General features: G+C 43.3%; 1 protein-coding gene across 2 annotated transcripts in view; it reads right to left on the bottom strand.

The window, feature by feature from the left end:
- Positions 1–455: 455 nt before the first annotated feature.
- LOC105094093 (basic immunoglobulin-like variable motif-containing protein) overlaps positions 456–17,620 on the bottom strand; it is a 54,926-nt gene continuing 37,761 nt past the window's right edge. For both annotated transcript variants that reach the window (XM_064492987.1, XM_031466291.2), the window contains 10 exons: positions 16,421–16,564; positions 14,237–14,444; positions 12,807–13,901; positions 10,712–10,959; positions 10,233–10,352; positions 9,859–10,072; positions 8,088–8,232; positions 3,822–4,022; positions 2,806–2,890; positions 456–1,124 (listed from right to left, as the gene is read on the bottom strand). In XM_064492987.1, coding sequence (XP_064349057.1) covers positions 549–1,124; positions 2,806–2,890; positions 3,822–4,022; positions 8,088–8,232; positions 9,859–10,072; positions 10,233–10,352; positions 10,712–10,959; positions 12,807–13,901; positions 14,237–14,444; positions 16,421–16,564 — 3,036 coding nt within the window. In that variant the 3' untranslated portion in view covers positions 456–548. The remainder of the gene's footprint in view (positions 1,125–2,805; positions 2,891–3,821; positions 4,023–8,087; positions 8,233–9,858; positions 10,073–10,232; positions 10,353–10,711; positions 10,960–12,806; positions 13,902–14,236; positions 14,445–16,420; positions 16,565–17,620) is intronic.

Consider the following 17,620-nt stretch of genomic DNA (forward strand, 5'->3'; position numbering starts at 1 on the left):
GACAACTGAGTACTTTAAAAGCCAAAACTCACAAGACACAGGGTCAGTGCTGACAGGTGGAACCACACACCCCATGTAGGCTTCCTACTTGTTTTGCTCAAACCACAGAAAACACACTCTTCTGGTACTTGTGACAGTGAAGGTCTCCCCAGCTAGTCTTTTGAGTGGACCCCGAGGGAAAGTGGGAAGTGGTGGGGGGCAGGCCCGTACATGTCAGGGGGACCTGCCCACATGGAGCGAGAACTAAGAATGACTTTCTTATCGGCTGAGTGAGCATCAATCAACTGAAACCCTTTTTCCTCTTTTTAATGCTTTAATAACAGAAACATGGACAGAGCCTGTGACTACAAGGAAATAGTCAATGAAGAGGAAGACACTAGAAAAAATGTGACATGTGAAGAAATAATCGTCAAGTTTGGCGTCCGTATTTTTAAAAACCACACGGCGAATGCAGAGATGGTGCAAATACTTTTAATTTTATCATTTCCTCACAACAAATTCATGACGAAATGCCAGGCTGTGGCCAGTTCCACAGGACACACATGTGTTCAGCTTGTCCTCTTCCTTCCTCTCGTACTTCGGCGTTTCCTCCTCTTCTTCCCAAACACAGACCTGGCGGTGACCAGCACGCGCGGTGCCGGCTCTCCGTCGTCCTCACTGGAGCTGCTGGTGGTCCCAGGGGCTGGCCGCCCCGAGTCCTGCACCTCTGAAGGGCCGACTTTTGACTTCCCGGCTGCTGTGCCCCTGGGCGCGTTCATCAAAGAGAAAGCTTCCCCGTCCTCACCTGAAGACGCATCAGATGACTGCGAGAGGTAGGCCTCCCCCAGAAACCCCCCGCAGGGCTTGTCCCATTTAGAACCCAGCAGCCTCTTTCTTTTGGGGCTGGATGCCTCTTTCCGTCCACCTGCCGAGCTTCTCTTCAGGGTCTCCCCTTTCTCCCCATCAGGGGACTCAGCCTCCCTCTCCAAGGCGACGGACAACGCTTCTATTTCACTGGCTGCTGCCTCCCGTTCTTTTCGCAGTATGCACGTCACGGCGCGGTTCAGCCTCTGGCTCTTAATGCCCTTGGCCTCTTGATGCTCCTGCTGAGCTAATCTAAAGAAAGAATCGATTCGGAGCTGCGTCTAAGAAAATGAAATAAAATAATGATAAATCAGACGAGTGAGTAAACTTTCTAAAGCAAATCAAAGAGTTCCACCTTGATTACTGGCACTGGGTGACTCTTTCAGAAGATACTAATTCATTCTCTTTCAAAAGCCACTCTCTCCTAAATGAATTACTGACAGCAAATTTTACTTTCGCGATCACACTTAAAACAGGACTTGCACCACTTCTGTTAACTGAGTCCTCTGTCCACAGAGCAAAAGACACATCATCATACAACACCTTTAGGAAGCAACTTCACAGCATTATACACTAGGAGTCATGCAAAATATTCTTGATTTTTGTTCAGCACATCTACTTTCAGAAAGAAGTTCTTTAAAAACAGTTATATTTGGGGGAGGGTATAGCTCAGTGGTACAGTATGTGCCTAGCATGCATGACGTCTTGGGTTCAATCCCTAGTACTTCTATTTAAAAAAAAAAAAGTTACATGTTGGAAAAGTTATAAGCCTGATGTTCATCACAGCATTATATATGAAAACCTGAGAATTCAAGGTCCACTAAGTGAACGGGACCCATTAAGTTAAATCTCTTTGATGAAATGTGATCTGTCCACTTCAAACAATGAAAGCTATGCAGTGCACAGAAAAACCCTTAACGTTAACCAGTGACGGGGGGGGGGGGGCAGTTATATCAAATTGCACTTATGTCTGGTAATAAATATATGTGGGAAGGAGGGGAAAAATAAAAGAAAATAAACCTAAATGTTAACATCTGTGTTAGAGGAAGCAAACAACAAGTAATTTTAATTCATTTTTTTTCACTTAATAATTTTGGGGAAGTAAACATATTAACTTCTACAATGAAAAGGGAAAAAGATGTTACAGCAAGATTTATCTGAAACTGAGAAGCAGTCAGTCACTAAGCCAACTGGTTTTCCCTGTCAGCTGGCGTTCAGTGCTTCCAGTACAGAAAACCATCAAACAAACAATAGGAAACTTCCTGGAAAGGTCGTCCGCCTCAGTTTTATATATTTACTTTTTTTCAAAATTAACCCAACCTAGTGGGAAAAGATTTAATTTAAATATAGATCTTGCAGGATGTGGTCTGAATTCTGCTGAGCTGTGTGCCTGCACGCGCGTCATGTGGGCTGTCTCGGGGTGGGAGGAGGCTTCTGCGTGCACAGGAGCGTACTCATGGAGAAGCAAGACGCAGTCACCTACACAGGGGGACTGAGGGCCGTACGAAGGCCTCTTTTCTCCTCAGAAATCTCTCCCATCGATACACCATGACTGAATTTGTACCTTGGATGATTCACGTATAGAATTAAAGAACATTAATACTTGGAGAGACTTAATGATCAGGATTGCTTTGGACTGGGCCCTTAGACTTTTAAAAAAGGAAAATAGCCCTGAAAGGGTAAAATATTTAACCATAAACACCTCAGTGTGCAAACCACTATTAGACTGTTTTCTTCAAAATCAAAATATGAAAGGGTATCAAAGTCCAGCCCTAAGAGTGAAATTGGAGATTGAAGACAAAGTCCAGTTTTCCCATTTTCTGTTTTCCTCTGTTCTCTTATCTAAAGTACAATCATTTAAAAATGTCTATCACGTGCCCTAACATAGAAGAGCCACTGGCCTCACAGCCTTCCTGAGTTTACTCTCTGGCCTGAACTTAGGCAAAGAGCTGCCAGGATTACCTGCTGGGCATTCAGTTGCTTTAACACTGGAAACAGAGATTCATCTGTCTTCGTCCTGTTCCAGCCAAAATACCGCTGACAAAACATGCAGGCAGTTAAGACTTATCCATGTTTTTAGAGATATTTAAACAGGTAATAAATAAAAAGGTCCAAAGAACCCACCCTTGATTCCATTCCCCATACCTTCAAAGCTTTTCATATTTATAAAGAGTCAAATGATGAAAGAATAACAAAAATTGATACATTGTAACTATCTTTCAATAAAAATAAAAAAATAGAAAAAATAAATAGAATAAAAAGAACAAAACTAATCAAATTTCCTGTTCTTTCAGAGTGAACAGTATCTGGTTGTAACTACTAGTGCTCTTCACTGCTTATTTCAAATAAGATCTCAATAAAAATAACTAAATAATGATAACATGGAAGCAACCCAAGCCGCCCATCCACAGATAAATGGATGAGCAGAATGTGACACCGCACACAATGGAATAGTATTCAGCCTTGAAAAGGAAATTCTGACACAGACTACAACTTGGACGAACCCTGAGGATATTACACCAAGTGGAATAAGCCAGTCACACACAGACCAATACTGTATGACTCCACTCCCATGAGGGCCTCCAACAGTCAAAATCATAGAGACAGACAGCAGAAAGGTGGTGGGCAGGGGCTGCAGGGAGGGGAATGGGGAGTTACTGTTTAATGGGTACAGAGTTTCTGTTTCACAAGATGAAAGGAGGTATGAGAATGGATGGTGGCGATGGTTACACAAAAGTGTGAACGTATTTAATAACCACTGAACAGTACCCTTAAAATGGTTAAGACGGTAAATTTTATGTTACGGGTATTTTACCACAAAAGAAAAAAATTAAGGAGAGGGAAAAAAGGAACTGAAAGGAGCATCTCAGAAAATGGAGTATTAAGGAAAAACTGATCCAAGTTCATGCTCCATGAGTTTTAAATCGAAACACGCATTTGACTCAATGTTCCTCATGTTTTACTAAGTGAAAGGATATTCTCTAATCTTGTCAAGATCGGGCTTCCCCCACAGAAACGAGCCCTTGGAGTCATCGACCACGGGTCTGAGGTAAGCGTCCGCAACAGCTGGGTTAGGAAAGCCAGGTGTGAGCTGCAACTTGCGCAGCTTTTTTTTCACTTTGGTGTCGTAAGGATTAGGTCTTATCTTCTTGTTTTTTTGCGCTTCATGCCACCACTCTCTAGAAGGCAAAGGAGACAAGTCTTCATGAAGCAGGGAGACCTTACAGTAGATGCACTGCAGATAAAGACTTACGTTTAAGGTTCAGAGATGTAAACTCAAGTCCCAACTCCAAAACGAAGTCTGTGACTTACAGAATAACAATGTTTTCTTTTTTGTGTGTTATTAATACAATCTGTAAGGATGGCAAACACGGACAGGAAGCTTACTCTGGGTGTGACACTGTGTTACCTGTTCTACACGCCCCATCATCACACGAGCACCTCCTACCACCGTCCTCATGTCACAGACAAGGAAACTGAACTCAAGCAGAAGTCACTCGCTCAAGATTTCACAGCTGGGATTGGTACGCTCTCCCTCCAGAACCCACACTCTCAAAGAAGTCACAGCTCCCCTGGGTCTCTTTCCCAGTGGTCAAATGAAGTAATGTACCTTGAGTCAACTACAGTAAGGGACCCAGAATATTTAATAAAATAAAAATGCTAAAAAGGTGTTAGAATTTTAAACTGTGAAACAGAACTCCACAACAAGTATGATCCCAATATTGGAGAAAATGCATATATGTGGAGAAAGAGAGGAAAAGTAAATAGGGACATTTAAAATAATAAAAGTACGGACGCCTATTATTTTACCGTGTGCTAGGCAATCTAAGTGAGGAGACAACTGCATCGTTTTCATGTTTTATTCATTTTTCAATTTTTCCACTGTGGGCACAAATCACTACAGTGGGTTAAAGATAGTCCCCTATTCTCAGACCCTCCTTCCAACAAGAAGTGTCCCCTCCCCTTGAGCTGGCTGGGCTTTTGGCTGAGGAAGTGACACTGTGCCAGGCCTTCAGAGACTGCAGTTTCCACTTCCTGTTTCTTAGAATATTAGCCCTGGAAGCAGCCGACATGCTGTGAGGAAGCTCCAGCTGGTGAAGAGGACCAGATGGAGAGGGTCCAAGTCCAAGGCCCCCGGGGCAAAGCGCGGGCTGAGCTCCAGCTGACAGCACCACTTGCCAGCCACGTGTGAGCCATCTCAAGTGGCCCCCCCAGCCCAGCTGCGATGCCCCCGACAGCGATGGAACCAGGCGAGACATCCCCACACAGTCTGATCAAACTGCGGAGTCCTGAGCACAATCTGTAACGGGGGCTGTCTGAAGTCACTGAGGTATAAGGTAGTTTGTGGTGTGGCAACAGATAACCAGAAAAACCTAAACAACTTGGAAACAAGAATGGCATAAGAGTTAAAAACATAACTACAACCCTCACCAATCTATGCATTCACAGAACCTTTAAAAAAAACTACATTTCACCGCTTCATACTTAATTAGACTTAAGAACTGACTCACAGACCTGCTCTCAGCCAGTGTGCCATCTCCCCAGTGCAGGAGCGCCATCTAGTGTTAGAACAGACTAACTGCAGTCTTCGTGCAGGATCAAAATGCAAAAGGGGAAAAAAAAGATCTACCTTCACCAGTTTTACAATATTGCTCAGAGTGCACTGGGAGAACACCTATAATTCTCCCCTACTCTCTTTTGAATTTCCTTCATTGAAATAGTCATCATAACTGCCAGCCTGGAATATCAGCACACTACACTGTCAGCTCCTCAAACGAAAAAGCTCACCCCTCCGTAAAGCAAGAGGCCCAGACACTTGACATAAAAAGGAAAGAGGGCATCTGCCAACCAGCTGGGGCGGGGGGGTGGGGGTGGCGGAGTGGGGGTGTATGGACACACAACGAAGAGTGGCAGCAACTGTAGCAAAACTGAAGAATCTGTGCCCTGACCAAGCCAGTGGGGAGGAATTGCTGTTCTGTTTTTGGGCTTTTTGGAATTTTGGACTCAGTATCTTCAGCTTTTTAATTTCCTCCCAAGAAAATCCAAAATTTTCTGTGAAACCTGCCCCAACTGTGTGGGTAGCCAATTCAAAATTAAAAAAGAGCACACTGTGTGGGCCAAACCAAACACAGCCGGGCTGCACTGAGGCCGCAGACCCGGAGTAGCTCTGCTTTACGGGGGAGGGACTGGCCGGGCCTGGTGAGAAGACAGCAGGCCACACTCGGGGCTTCACTGCTCTTCCTCCGTCTTCCTGCTTGTTAACTGCACCATCCCAACCCTGCAGAGCCCGGGAGGCTGGGGCAGAAACCGCCAGAGCTGATTAAAGAGGTAACCACTCAAACAGCAACGAGCCACCAAAAACTGTTGAGGAAAAAAGAAAATGGCATAAACAGGCATGCGCTAGATCAGAACTGCAAACTGTCAAGAAACATGAAAAAAAATTTAATAACCAGGACACCAAATCATAAAGTTAGATGCAACTTTCACTTATCCTAAAATAATACTCAGGTAAGAACTCAAAGATATGGCTATAAAGTCACTCAGAGCAGTGTTAGTTTAGACCTTAAAAAAAAAACCAGACATAATAATAGGCATTTGATTAAATTATTCAATCATGCTATATCAAAAGACTACAATGGAGTCATTAAAAACAGTGATGTAAGTCTATACACTGTTGATAATAGGCCCTGTTCTATCACCACATAAGTTACAAGTAACACAAAAGTATACAGCATCATCCCATTCTTGTAACAAACAATAACACACACACACTGATATGAGTATAGTTGTATATACATGTGTGACTGTATATAAAATGCATGAGTACCGTGCACGCAGAAAATCCTAAAATTATATAAACAAAATGTTACCTGTAATCGTTCTAATCCATATTTTATCATTTTCTAGTACATATTTATTATTTGTATAAAAGTTATTTGTAACCTAATCACCTCCCTTACCACCCCCAAAAAACAACAAAAAAATCTTTTAGGGGAGGGGGCATATAACTTAAGTGGTAGAGCTCATGCTTAGCTAGGTCCTAGGTTCAGTCCCCAGCACCTCCTCTAAAAGTAAAATAAATAAATAAACCTAATTTTTAAAAAAACTTTAAAAATAAAAGTGATTTGTACTTCTGCAAGTTATTTATATATCGTGACTTACAAGCAACCTAACAACTTACTTACAGTATATACGTTGCCTCAAAAGTAATAAAATCATCAGGAGAGATGGAGAAAGCATGAAATAAACACTGGTATGTGTGCTAAGGCTGGAGGACAGCAGTCACTCAATTTTGTATTTAAGTTTTAATTCTAATCACCAAATCTTCAGACCAGAACATCCCAGAATTTTTCAAACACAGGAGCTACGATTGTAGAGAACACTAAAGAATCATTAAATCAACTACTGCCAAACAGTATCTCATGACAAACTGATGACTAAAAGATGCCGTCACAACCTGGGAGCAGACTGAAAACCACTGAATTATGTACTTAAGAGCTAAATTTATGGTGTGTGAATTGTATTTTAATTTTTTTTTTAAAAGCCACCAAGGGCAAACTTAAAAAAGAACGACTCTTGGGGAGCGGATGTAACTCAGTGTAGAGTGCATGCTTAGCACAAGATCCTGAGTTCAATTCCCAGTACCTCTGTTAAAAAAAAAAAAAAGCTACTATATTAAGAAAAAATTAAAAAGTGTACTCCAAGTGCAGCACCACTCTGGGTCCTGCACCAAAGGCAACCCATCCCCCACCACTGAATCTCAGTCTGCATGCAGCGAGACGCCACTGGCACGTGTCCCCATGCCCTGCTCGGGCCGCTCTCCCTCAGAACACTCAGCACACAGAAGGACAGACACGTGTACAAGCACAAGCCCCTTGGTGGACAGCCTGTGACTTAGTCATCTTCCCTGTTCCAGCCTATCGTGACATCTGGCACAGTCACTATTCAGTAAACACCTGAACGCATGGAATGGTAACTTCTACACCCCTGGGAAGCCCCACAGGACTGGCTATGCGCCCTTAAACTCGGAGAAGCCTGGCACCTTCAAAAACAATTGTCTCTGATTTTGTCAAACTCTAGACTCTAGAAAAGGGAAAACAAACTTGAGTAACCCCAACCAACACCTCCTCCTGTTTTCTCAAAGGACAATGATTTGTGACAGTTCATGACGTAAATAATAGTTCTGTTTAACTATTTATCTATATCCCAAGTACCTGAACTAAAGAAATTAAGAAAGAACTTACGAGAATTTTAGGAGAGGTTCCAGGCCGTGTCCAGGAAATTCATTGAGAATTTCCATAGCTGTAACACAACCCACAGTTGGTACTCCTTCTGTATAATCACTTCCAAGCAAATAGGCCAAATTTATTAATTTGTTCCGGTCCAATCCTGTAAGAGTAAGAGTATTACATATTTTAAAATTGGTATTTTATTAACATTTATGACATAACATTTATAAGCATCTTATTACATAGCTAACATATATGCATACATATCCTTATCCAATGTCGAAAGACATCTCGCTTTTACTATTTGAAATAGATTCTTTTTTAAAAATAGCTCTGTTAGAATTTTTAAAGTTTCATCCATCCTCACAGCTTTAAATGCCATATAAACGCTGACCCCCAAATTCAGCTCTCTAACCTGGATCTCTCCTTGAACCACAGTCACTCATCCTCAACTGTCCCCTTAACTCTCCACTGGGATGTCAGACGGGCATCTCAGAAACAACACATCCAGACCTGGACCCCCACCTCTCCCTGCTCCACCGGCTCCTTCCCGAGTCTCTCTCATTAAAGTGAGTCTATTCCATCCTCGACTGCACTCCTTCTCCCACGTCACAGTGCAGTCCACCTGCAGGTCCTCTCCACAGCACACTTGGCCCCCCTTGACTTCAGTCTCCTCCTTCCTCTCTGATGTGAACTCTTACTGTTCTCATTCACTCCTGATGGCCTCTGGATCCGTTTCCTGGGCGGCCGTGACAAAGTACTCAGACTGAGGATTTATTTCCTCATAGTTCTGGAGGCTAGAAGTCTGAAATCAAGGTGCCACGGGGCTGGTTTCTCCTGAGCCTCTCTCCTTGGCTCACAGCTGACTGTCTCCCTGCTTCTTCCTTTTATGTCCTGATCTCCTTTTCTTACAAGGACACCAGTCAGACTGGATTAGGGTCCACCCTAATATCTCATTTAAAGACCCTCTCTTCAAGCACAGTCATACTCTGAGGTACTGGGAGCTAGGACTATAACATCTGGATTTTGGGGAGACACAGGTCAGCCCCTAACAGCCTCCATTCTTCCCTAGAACACATCAAGCAGGCTTCTGCCCCAGGGCCTTTGCACATGCCAGTCCATTTGTCTGACATGCTTCTCCACAAGGTATCCACAACACCTGCTTCCTCTCTCTTTAAGGCCCCAGCCCAAAAGGTACCTATTGTAAAGCCTTTCCTGACCACATGGGACACGCACTTCCTGTGACCACAGGTCACTCTCACCTCTCTTTTACTGCTTTATTTTTCTACATGGCCCATACCACTGTCAATTTATGATTTATGTATTTTTTATCACCTGTTTCTCTTACTAGACTGTTTTATTCCCTTCTGTTTCCCCATTCCCCATTGCCAAGAACAACGGGCACACAGGAATCACTCAGTATATATTTGCTGATTGAATGGGAGGACAAAGGATCACTGCCAGAAACAACATGGGACCATGAGGCGTCTCCCACCCGCCTCCCCTCTACACAGCCTTTGGTTTACTCTAGAGAGCTCAGGGAAGCAGAGTGTCACCAAGCCTGATGATTAAAAACTGCGTAAGATGTCTAAACGGTACTAGGCTTTTAATTTCTTAGTTCTATGTTAAAAATCCCACTTTTCTACATAATCAAAAGATCATTTCTATGAAAACTTGAAATCTACCACTTCCATTAATGCATCAGATTAGTTCCTCGGGAAGAAAAAATTCATAATACAAATTCTGGAGGGAAATTGCAGAAGGTAAGCGTACTCGGAAGTCTTACCTAGTTGGTTGTGAAAGTCCACATACTGGTAGTATTCTACAAACTTGTTTTTATTAAAGAAGTTTTTATAGACATGCCGTGCTCCAAAGAGCCAAATATCACTGTCATCAGTGATTGTTCCAGAAGTCTGATCGGTCAGATCCAGGATGGCACACTGAGCCTCTGCTTCCATGGGAGCCTCGATGTAGGGGATGCCAAACAGGCGGAGAAGCTCCTGGAGGGTTACAGACACACGGTGACCCTGGGAGATGTGGTACTGAGCCTCGAGCCAGAAGCAGGAGCAGTGCTCAACCAGGTTGTTTAATACACATTCCCTCATGAAGTCTGATTAAATAAAGATCTCGGCAGGTGACGGCCCAAGCGGGTGCACCCACCTGGCTTTCCAGGAACATCTGGCCTGTCACGGTAGCGGCGATCCGCTCCTGCTGCTGCTTCTGAGATTTCAGTGAATTCTGTTGTGCTAAAAGGTCACTCTCCAGGGTCTCCAGCTCCTCCTATAAAGTAGATTCATTTGTAGATAATTATGTTAATAACCCAGTTAAGCTCATGTGTTATTAAAAAAAAAAAAAAGCCTGTATTTTGTCTGACTGAAGTTACCACTAAGATTTTTCTCCTTATGAAGTTTTCCATTTGCGTTTCTCAGCAAGTCTGTGATATCTTTAGGGTTCCCTCACTAAGTCACACGGAAAGTGGACACTACCCCAGACAGCAACCTACACAGAAAAGGAGGCATCAGCAGGAACAAGGTGCGTGCAAACAGCTACTAAGTACTCGCCCGGTAACTCCTTAGAACTCAGAGCTACTTAACCCGGCTTCCTCAGCAATCAGTGAAAACACCATGTCGCTTTATTACCAGATCAATATCTTGCCATTCACTGGGGGCATCGTCTGCCTCTCTCGCAGTTTCTTCAAGTGGCTCGGGATGCACGGCCTCTCTCTCAGAGTGGTCTCTCAGGAGGCCCTCGGAGTCCCTGGGGGATTCTTCCCTCTCGATTCCCACCAGCTCCTCTTCACCTTGTCCAGAGGGAGGTTTGGAAGCTTCGTGTAACTCAGCCTGAAGTTCATCGTCACTATTTACACTCCGCACTTCAATGAAACTTCCTGTACCAAAATAATAAGGTCACTTTACCTATAACCAAAACCTTAAAATCTCCTGAAATCATCAAGAGCTTTCCAAGGGGTCCTGAAAAATGTTCTACCCTAAAAAACAAGAGGCTTGAATGCAAAAGGAAACATGTAACCGTAGTATACTATTATTAAACTTTTAGTTAGATACACTGGCACTGTCTTTGAAATTAGAAACCCAGCTTTCAAAAATTTACATATTTGCTTTATACAAAAATGTTCTCTAAGTTAACTGGTATCATTTTAAAATTCAGGAGGAGGGTATAGCTCAAGCAGTAGAGTGCATGCATGAGGTCCTGGGTTCAATCCCCCATACCGCCACTAAAAAAAAATAATAATAATAAACAAATACACACATACACATATATATATAAATAAAATAAATTACCTCCCACAAATAAATAAATAAAAATTGGCCATGCTGAAAAAAACAAAAAACAAAAAAGACGAGCTAAAAAAATTTTTTTTAATAAAATTCAAAGAGATTATCAGGGTATACACAGCCATGGCAGTTGTTAAAAATATTATTATGCTATTTCACTATGAACACAGCAAAGAATAAAGCTGTGACTTAGTGGAAAGGTCCTGCATAAGGACTCAGGAGAATCAGCTCTTCCTCTTCCACTTTCCTTCCCTCCTCTCTTGATGTCTTTTCTTTTCTTTAAAAAGTACTTACTGATTCCCTTCCTTCACTTCAGGTGGAGGCTGGGTCTGAGGTCACACTCAGGACGTGGGACTCTCGGGGCCAGGGGGTGGGGCCAAGGTGAGATGGAGAGATGGTTACAATAGAGAATGAGCAAATAAGTAAACACACTGAAGATGATGGAAGGCTCCTCACTGTTAGAAAGGGACACATCAAACAAGCAGAGTCTAAGCAGGGAGGGTATAGTTCAGTGGTAGAGCGCAGGCTTAGCATGTACGAGGGCCTGGGCTCAATCCCCAGTACCTCCTCCAAATATAAATAAATAAGCCCATTTACTTCCCCCTCATTAAAAAAAAAAGACGGTAGAGTCTAGAAAGAGGTCTGTGACGCTGGACTGGAACTGCAGCTACCAGGGTGAACTTGTGAGTATACACAGGGCCCCACTCACAGGGGCCAGAGTTGGGATTCAAACCCCATCTGATGGCCCCGGAGCTGGAGCTTCGTGGTCTACACGGTACTGCTCTCTCCCGTCTCCACACTCTGGTTACCTCTGCAGGGGAGCTGACATAAGAAGGTGGTGTCACCTTGCCACCCTCAGCTGGCAACTCACATTTTTCAGCCATTCTCCCCATGTCCACAGTGACCACAAAGACACTACCGTGAGGGCTGACTCTGGGGTGAGAAAGAAATTTTAGCCAGTATGCAATTCTGCAAATATGAAATCTGCAAATAATGAGGACCAATTGTGTGCATACGTATAAATATAAAATACACGTGTGTACATACAGAGAGAGGCAGAGAGATATGATAAAGCCAGGGTGGTAAAATGCCAGCCACTGAGGTCCTGAAGGAAATACAGTGCTTTCAAATATTTCTTCAACCTTTTAAAATATGTAATTGTTTCAAAATAAAAAGTTAAAAAAAAATCAAAGGAAAACTCACCTTTACTTTCTCCAACTAAGGCACTCCCTCCCTTTAAAAACAATAAAAAGAGTAGCCAGACAGGAAAGGTCAAGATTCCATCACTAGCTGTGTGTCTTTGGGAAAGTCAGTTTGCCTCTCTGGGTCTCCAGTTCATCACCTGAATGAAGTGGGAACTGGGCTACACTAAAGGCTCTCTCGGTTCCTGCAGAAGTGAAATCCTACTTGTCTTTCTCTCTCAAAGAGCACCAGCACCTACCATCAGATTCACTTTCCTCACAGTCGATTTCCGTTGGCTCCATGGACTCTGGAACTGAAACTGAATCTCGGCCTGCAGATGCAACAGTCTCATGTTCTTGGATGGTTTTCAAGACATGTTCACACGCTTTGGCATTAACTGATTCTACATTTCCCAAGTTACTTATTGTCTCGAAAGGGACACTTAGCACGTTACTCGATTCTTGCAAACTGGCAGTGCCAACAACTTCACAAGTAGGAATTTTTTCACATTCTGCTCCATGGTCACGTGAAAGAACAGAGGTATCAAATTTATCCTCAGGTGGAAGAAGCTCTCGTTGTAACTCAAGCTCTCTGGTAAACGTTTCATTCCGTGATACAGAACTTGGAGTCATGGGAGGTGGTGGTGTCGGTTCTGCTCCACTCTGGAGCCCAGGGGCATCCCCAGGTGTCGCCACTACGCCTTCTAAAGGGGCTAGATCCTTTCTGTCCTCTGGAGCCTCATTGCTCTTCTGAAAGGCTTCCTTCACCAGGGGAATGAATGACGTCTGTTCTTGCGGGACGCCGTGGCCTTGACGAAAGACGGTGCTCGGTACATGGGCTGGGTCTGCAGGCTCTTTCTCATCAGCAGCGCTGGTGATGCGCTCCTCGCTGTCTGGATGAGGCACTGTTGCCAGCAGCACTCCTTTCCCATCCCTCACTCTGGGCCCTTCGTCACTTTCTTCATCAGAACTGCTCGAGAGCAGCCTTCTCACTCCTGACCCTCGTGTCTGCCCGTGGTTCCTGGCGCGCACTCGCACGTCTTCATCTTCATCATCATCCAGAGCTTTCTGAATAGCCAGGAGGGTCTGCGGCGACACCGAGCCTTCGGGCGCAGGGGCGGGCAGGCTCTTCCCGCCCGGCTGCCTCTGCTCCTCACTCTCTTCTGTGCTGCCTCCCAGCACAGCATCCTGCACGGCCAGGGAGGTTCCTGGAGAAGGAGGGGAAGGTTCGGGCTCTTTCTTTGGCTTCAGTTTTCCACATGGAGATGACGTCACATCAGAAGACCTGCTGGGCACATCACTGCAAGAAGGAAGAGATGCTGAATCCTCTTCTGTGACCTTCTTAGCTTGAATACCTCGAGAAAAATTAAAACATTCTCACCATGTAGTTTCACAGAGTGATAGCAGGCTTCTAGTGAGATGAACAAGAGCACAGGGGTTCTTCTAAATGAAGTTACACATTTCCATTTAATCACAACTAAGAGTGAATCCGTTAACTGATTTTAAAGTGAGTTGGTACAATACTAGTTAATACATTAATGGCCTGTGTACATTATTATTACACTAATAATAAATAATCATAGTTAATAAATTAATAGGACTTCATATTATCTAGGGGTGGTAGTTTACAGAATTGAGAGACAACATATTTTTGGTTTTTAACCATCAAGTACGTGATGGTATCTGATACCTTTTATCAAGATGTAATGTGAAGTGTCTTCAGAGACCACCCTCCTTGACTCTACCTCCTTCAGAAAGCCTCCTTCATCTTCATATTGCCTTTGGATTTGTCCTGAATGTTGTTGATTCATTTCCTTTTGGACATTTTCTATCTGTTGGTTTAGATAGTTTTTTTTAAGCAAGCCTTTGAGCTGGTACTGCGAAAAGTCATTGGACTCCTAAAGCAAAAGAAATAGATGTTTTTACATTAAATACAGATAATGTTCCCATATTTCCATCCCTTTCCCCCAGCACAGATAAAGGACAATTGACTTTTTTTCATTGGTGGCATTTTCATACTAGGAAAGTAAAATTTGGATAGTAGGGAAAAGCTATGATTGCGTTGTTAAAGAATAATCCTTCAAACAAAAAGAACTGGGCAGAAGAAAGGAAATCATGGATGCTGTTAATGACTTAATCACTTGCTCAAAAAACATTTATTGAGTGTGTAATGCATGCCAGGCACTGTGACATTTTGATTATGACCTAAGAGATAGACAATCTTTTAGAACGGAAGTGCCCAGCACAGCCCCTGGTCCATAAAGGACACACAGTAAGTCACTGCAACCAGTTATTAACCTGATTTATAAAGCACTTCCTAAGTAAGGCATCCTTCTGAGTGTTTTTATACATGTTACCCCATTTTATTCTAAACCACCGATGAGACAGATGTGATCATGTCCATTCTACAACCGAAGAAACTGAGACTGAAATAGCTCAAGTAAGCTCTCCAGAGCCTCACAGCTCGTTAAGCGGTAGATCTGGGGCCAAAGGCAGGTTGCTGAGCCTTACACTAAACTGCCTCTATTACTGTTACAATTATTACTTTTTTTAATTACCAACATTACTATTATCAACATTGCATTTGCCCAATGTACAGGCAGTGCGAAGGTCCAGCTTGTATGACTCAGAACTCCCCTCGGCCGCCAGGATGACAGAGCCAGGAGCTGCGCACCCTGCCACCCGGGCCCCCCAGTCCCAGGGGCTCTGAGGTGGCAGGAAGAGAATCAGGTGGAGCACATCTTCAGGGACCGTCTCTCTCTCTCCCATCCCGCCCACTGTTGTTTACTCAATCCAAATCCTACTTCCTCAAAGGCCAGCCAGAGACCCTTTCACGCTCAAGAAATAAAATGCCTGATTAACAGACTGAGCCCAGATTTTCCCCCTGAAATGAAAATAAATTTTCTTCTGTCTTTTGTATATTACTTCTGTACACCTTAGCATTTTCCGACGTTCACGTTCTTTGTGGAAAAGCAGAAAGGGACGATGGGGAAATCAGCTCCTGCCTTTTTCATATATTTGGTATCAATTTAAGAAATGTTCAAAAGTCTGTAGAAAAAACATCCACTCGTTAGGAATAGTAACGCTGCAAGATTTATATTCTGTCCTACAGTGAGTTAAGGGAGAAAGATGCCAGAAAGAATAGGCTGTACGAGCAGGAAGAAAAACAAAACTCATTCACCAACGAGAGGCAGTGATCCGTGGTGCAGCACGACCAGGAGACAGGCTCGACACTACCCAGCTCCACAGACCACCTCACTCCAGGGTTCCGTGGCTGTGAAGCCACCACCACATGCTCCAGGTTGAGGAATTTACCACCAAACTCCCTATTACCACTGTCCAGAAGGAGGAAGAGGGAAGATGGAGATCCAACTGCATTTCTAGGGCTGCAGAGGAGAGATCCTGCAGTTTCACGCCGGAACAAACTTCTCCGCTGTGATTAGGTTCTTATCACTGTTAATTCTACAACGTACACTATGGGTCAACATAACCTCTATGAACTAACCTAAGAATTGGCCCACTAAGCGTACACTGGGCACTTACTGTGTGAAAGATACTGAACTGAGTACTGAAAAGACAGAGGTGAGCGAGGGTGCTGAGAATATGCAGAGACACTCCGGGTGCTATGAGAACACAGAGCAGGAGGCAAGACCTGGCCTTGGGTGGAAACCCAAGAAAGGCCTCTTTCAAAAAGTATATAAAAGTTCAAACTCATAAATATATGATGCTTCATAGGCTCTCTGAGATACGCAAATGCTGTTTCCTGGAAACGGATATCGTATCAACTACGCTTATCAATTTTCTCCTTTTTTCTCATGAAAAATTTTGCTGAAGCTCTTAATTCTAAGCATGAATGTGCTGTTGTATATTTCACCTCTGGCATTGCTTCAAATAATGTTCTTCTTCGCTTGGTAAATTCTTTCATATCAGTCAAGATTTCATGCTTTATTTCAGGCGGCAGGCTGCTGAAGTCTTCAGACTCAATATCTACTGCATGAGGGTTACGGAAGAACTCTTCCTGTGAGGAGTAAAACCCAACACCATGAAACTCACACTTTATACACCGAATTCTATTCACCATGATAGGTATTTTTTGTGCTTATAACCAGAGTCTTCCATAATCTGCAATAGGCTAACCACATTATCTGCAGTAGACATCAAAGGGAGTAAGCAGATTAGGGAACATATCCATTCACTCATCCATTCATTCAAAACAAAAAATACCTAACAGGCATCTCTAATGTGCCAGGCTCTGTTTGAGGTGCCAAGGTGCCAAGCCACATACGGTCCCTACTCTTGGGTGTAGAGGAAGACAGATGATAAACAAATAAATGAACATGATGATGATGAGAAAACAAAGCAGGTTAACCTGACAAGACAGTTGATTAGAAGAACAGGAAGAGAAAAACATTTATTTGATAGAAAACACCCTACTAAATATAATGACCTGTGAGCAGGGACATGAAAGACATCAAAAACCTGCTCAGGGACAGAGCATCCCAGGCTGCAGGAAAGGCAAATGCAAAGGCCCTGGGGCAGAGACGAGCCTTGTGAATCTGAACAATATTTATTATCCCTTCAATTAAATGAGCTTTGTTTTGCACCTAAAATCAAAAGTGAAATTAAAAGTGAGAAATTTCACAGACCTGGAAAGTGTAAAATCTTTCTAAATTTCAACTAATTACCAAAATATTTATAAAACTCTTCATTAGTAAAGAGAATAAAACAAAATAATGTGCCTCCCTGTATGTATGTGTGTTGTGTATGTGTATAAACCAGCGAGCACTTAGGACAGGCCAGTCATATCGTCAGAGCTTCCTGTGCTTTCCCTCAGTAATGCTCCCATCACCCCTACGAGGAAGGCATCAATGTTACTTTTGTTTAAAAATAAGGAAATAAAGCCTTGGAGAAGTTAAATTGTCTAAGATCTCACAACCAGTGAGCAGGAGAGCCTGGAACTAACTGCAGGTCCTTCTGACCACGTGGTCCATGGTCTTCTCCCAAGATCACTCTGACTTCTGCATTAATAATGCAGGACCTCCCCGAGTTGAAGAATCTTGCAGTTTTAGCTCAA

Source organism: Camelus dromedarius, chromosome 13 (assembly GCF_036321535.1).
Source record: "Camelus dromedarius isolate mCamDro1 chromosome 13, mCamDro1.pat, whole genome shotgun sequence".
In the NCBI taxonomy this organism is placed as follows: domain Eukaryota; kingdom Metazoa; phylum Chordata; class Mammalia; order Artiodactyla; family Camelidae; genus Camelus; species Camelus dromedarius.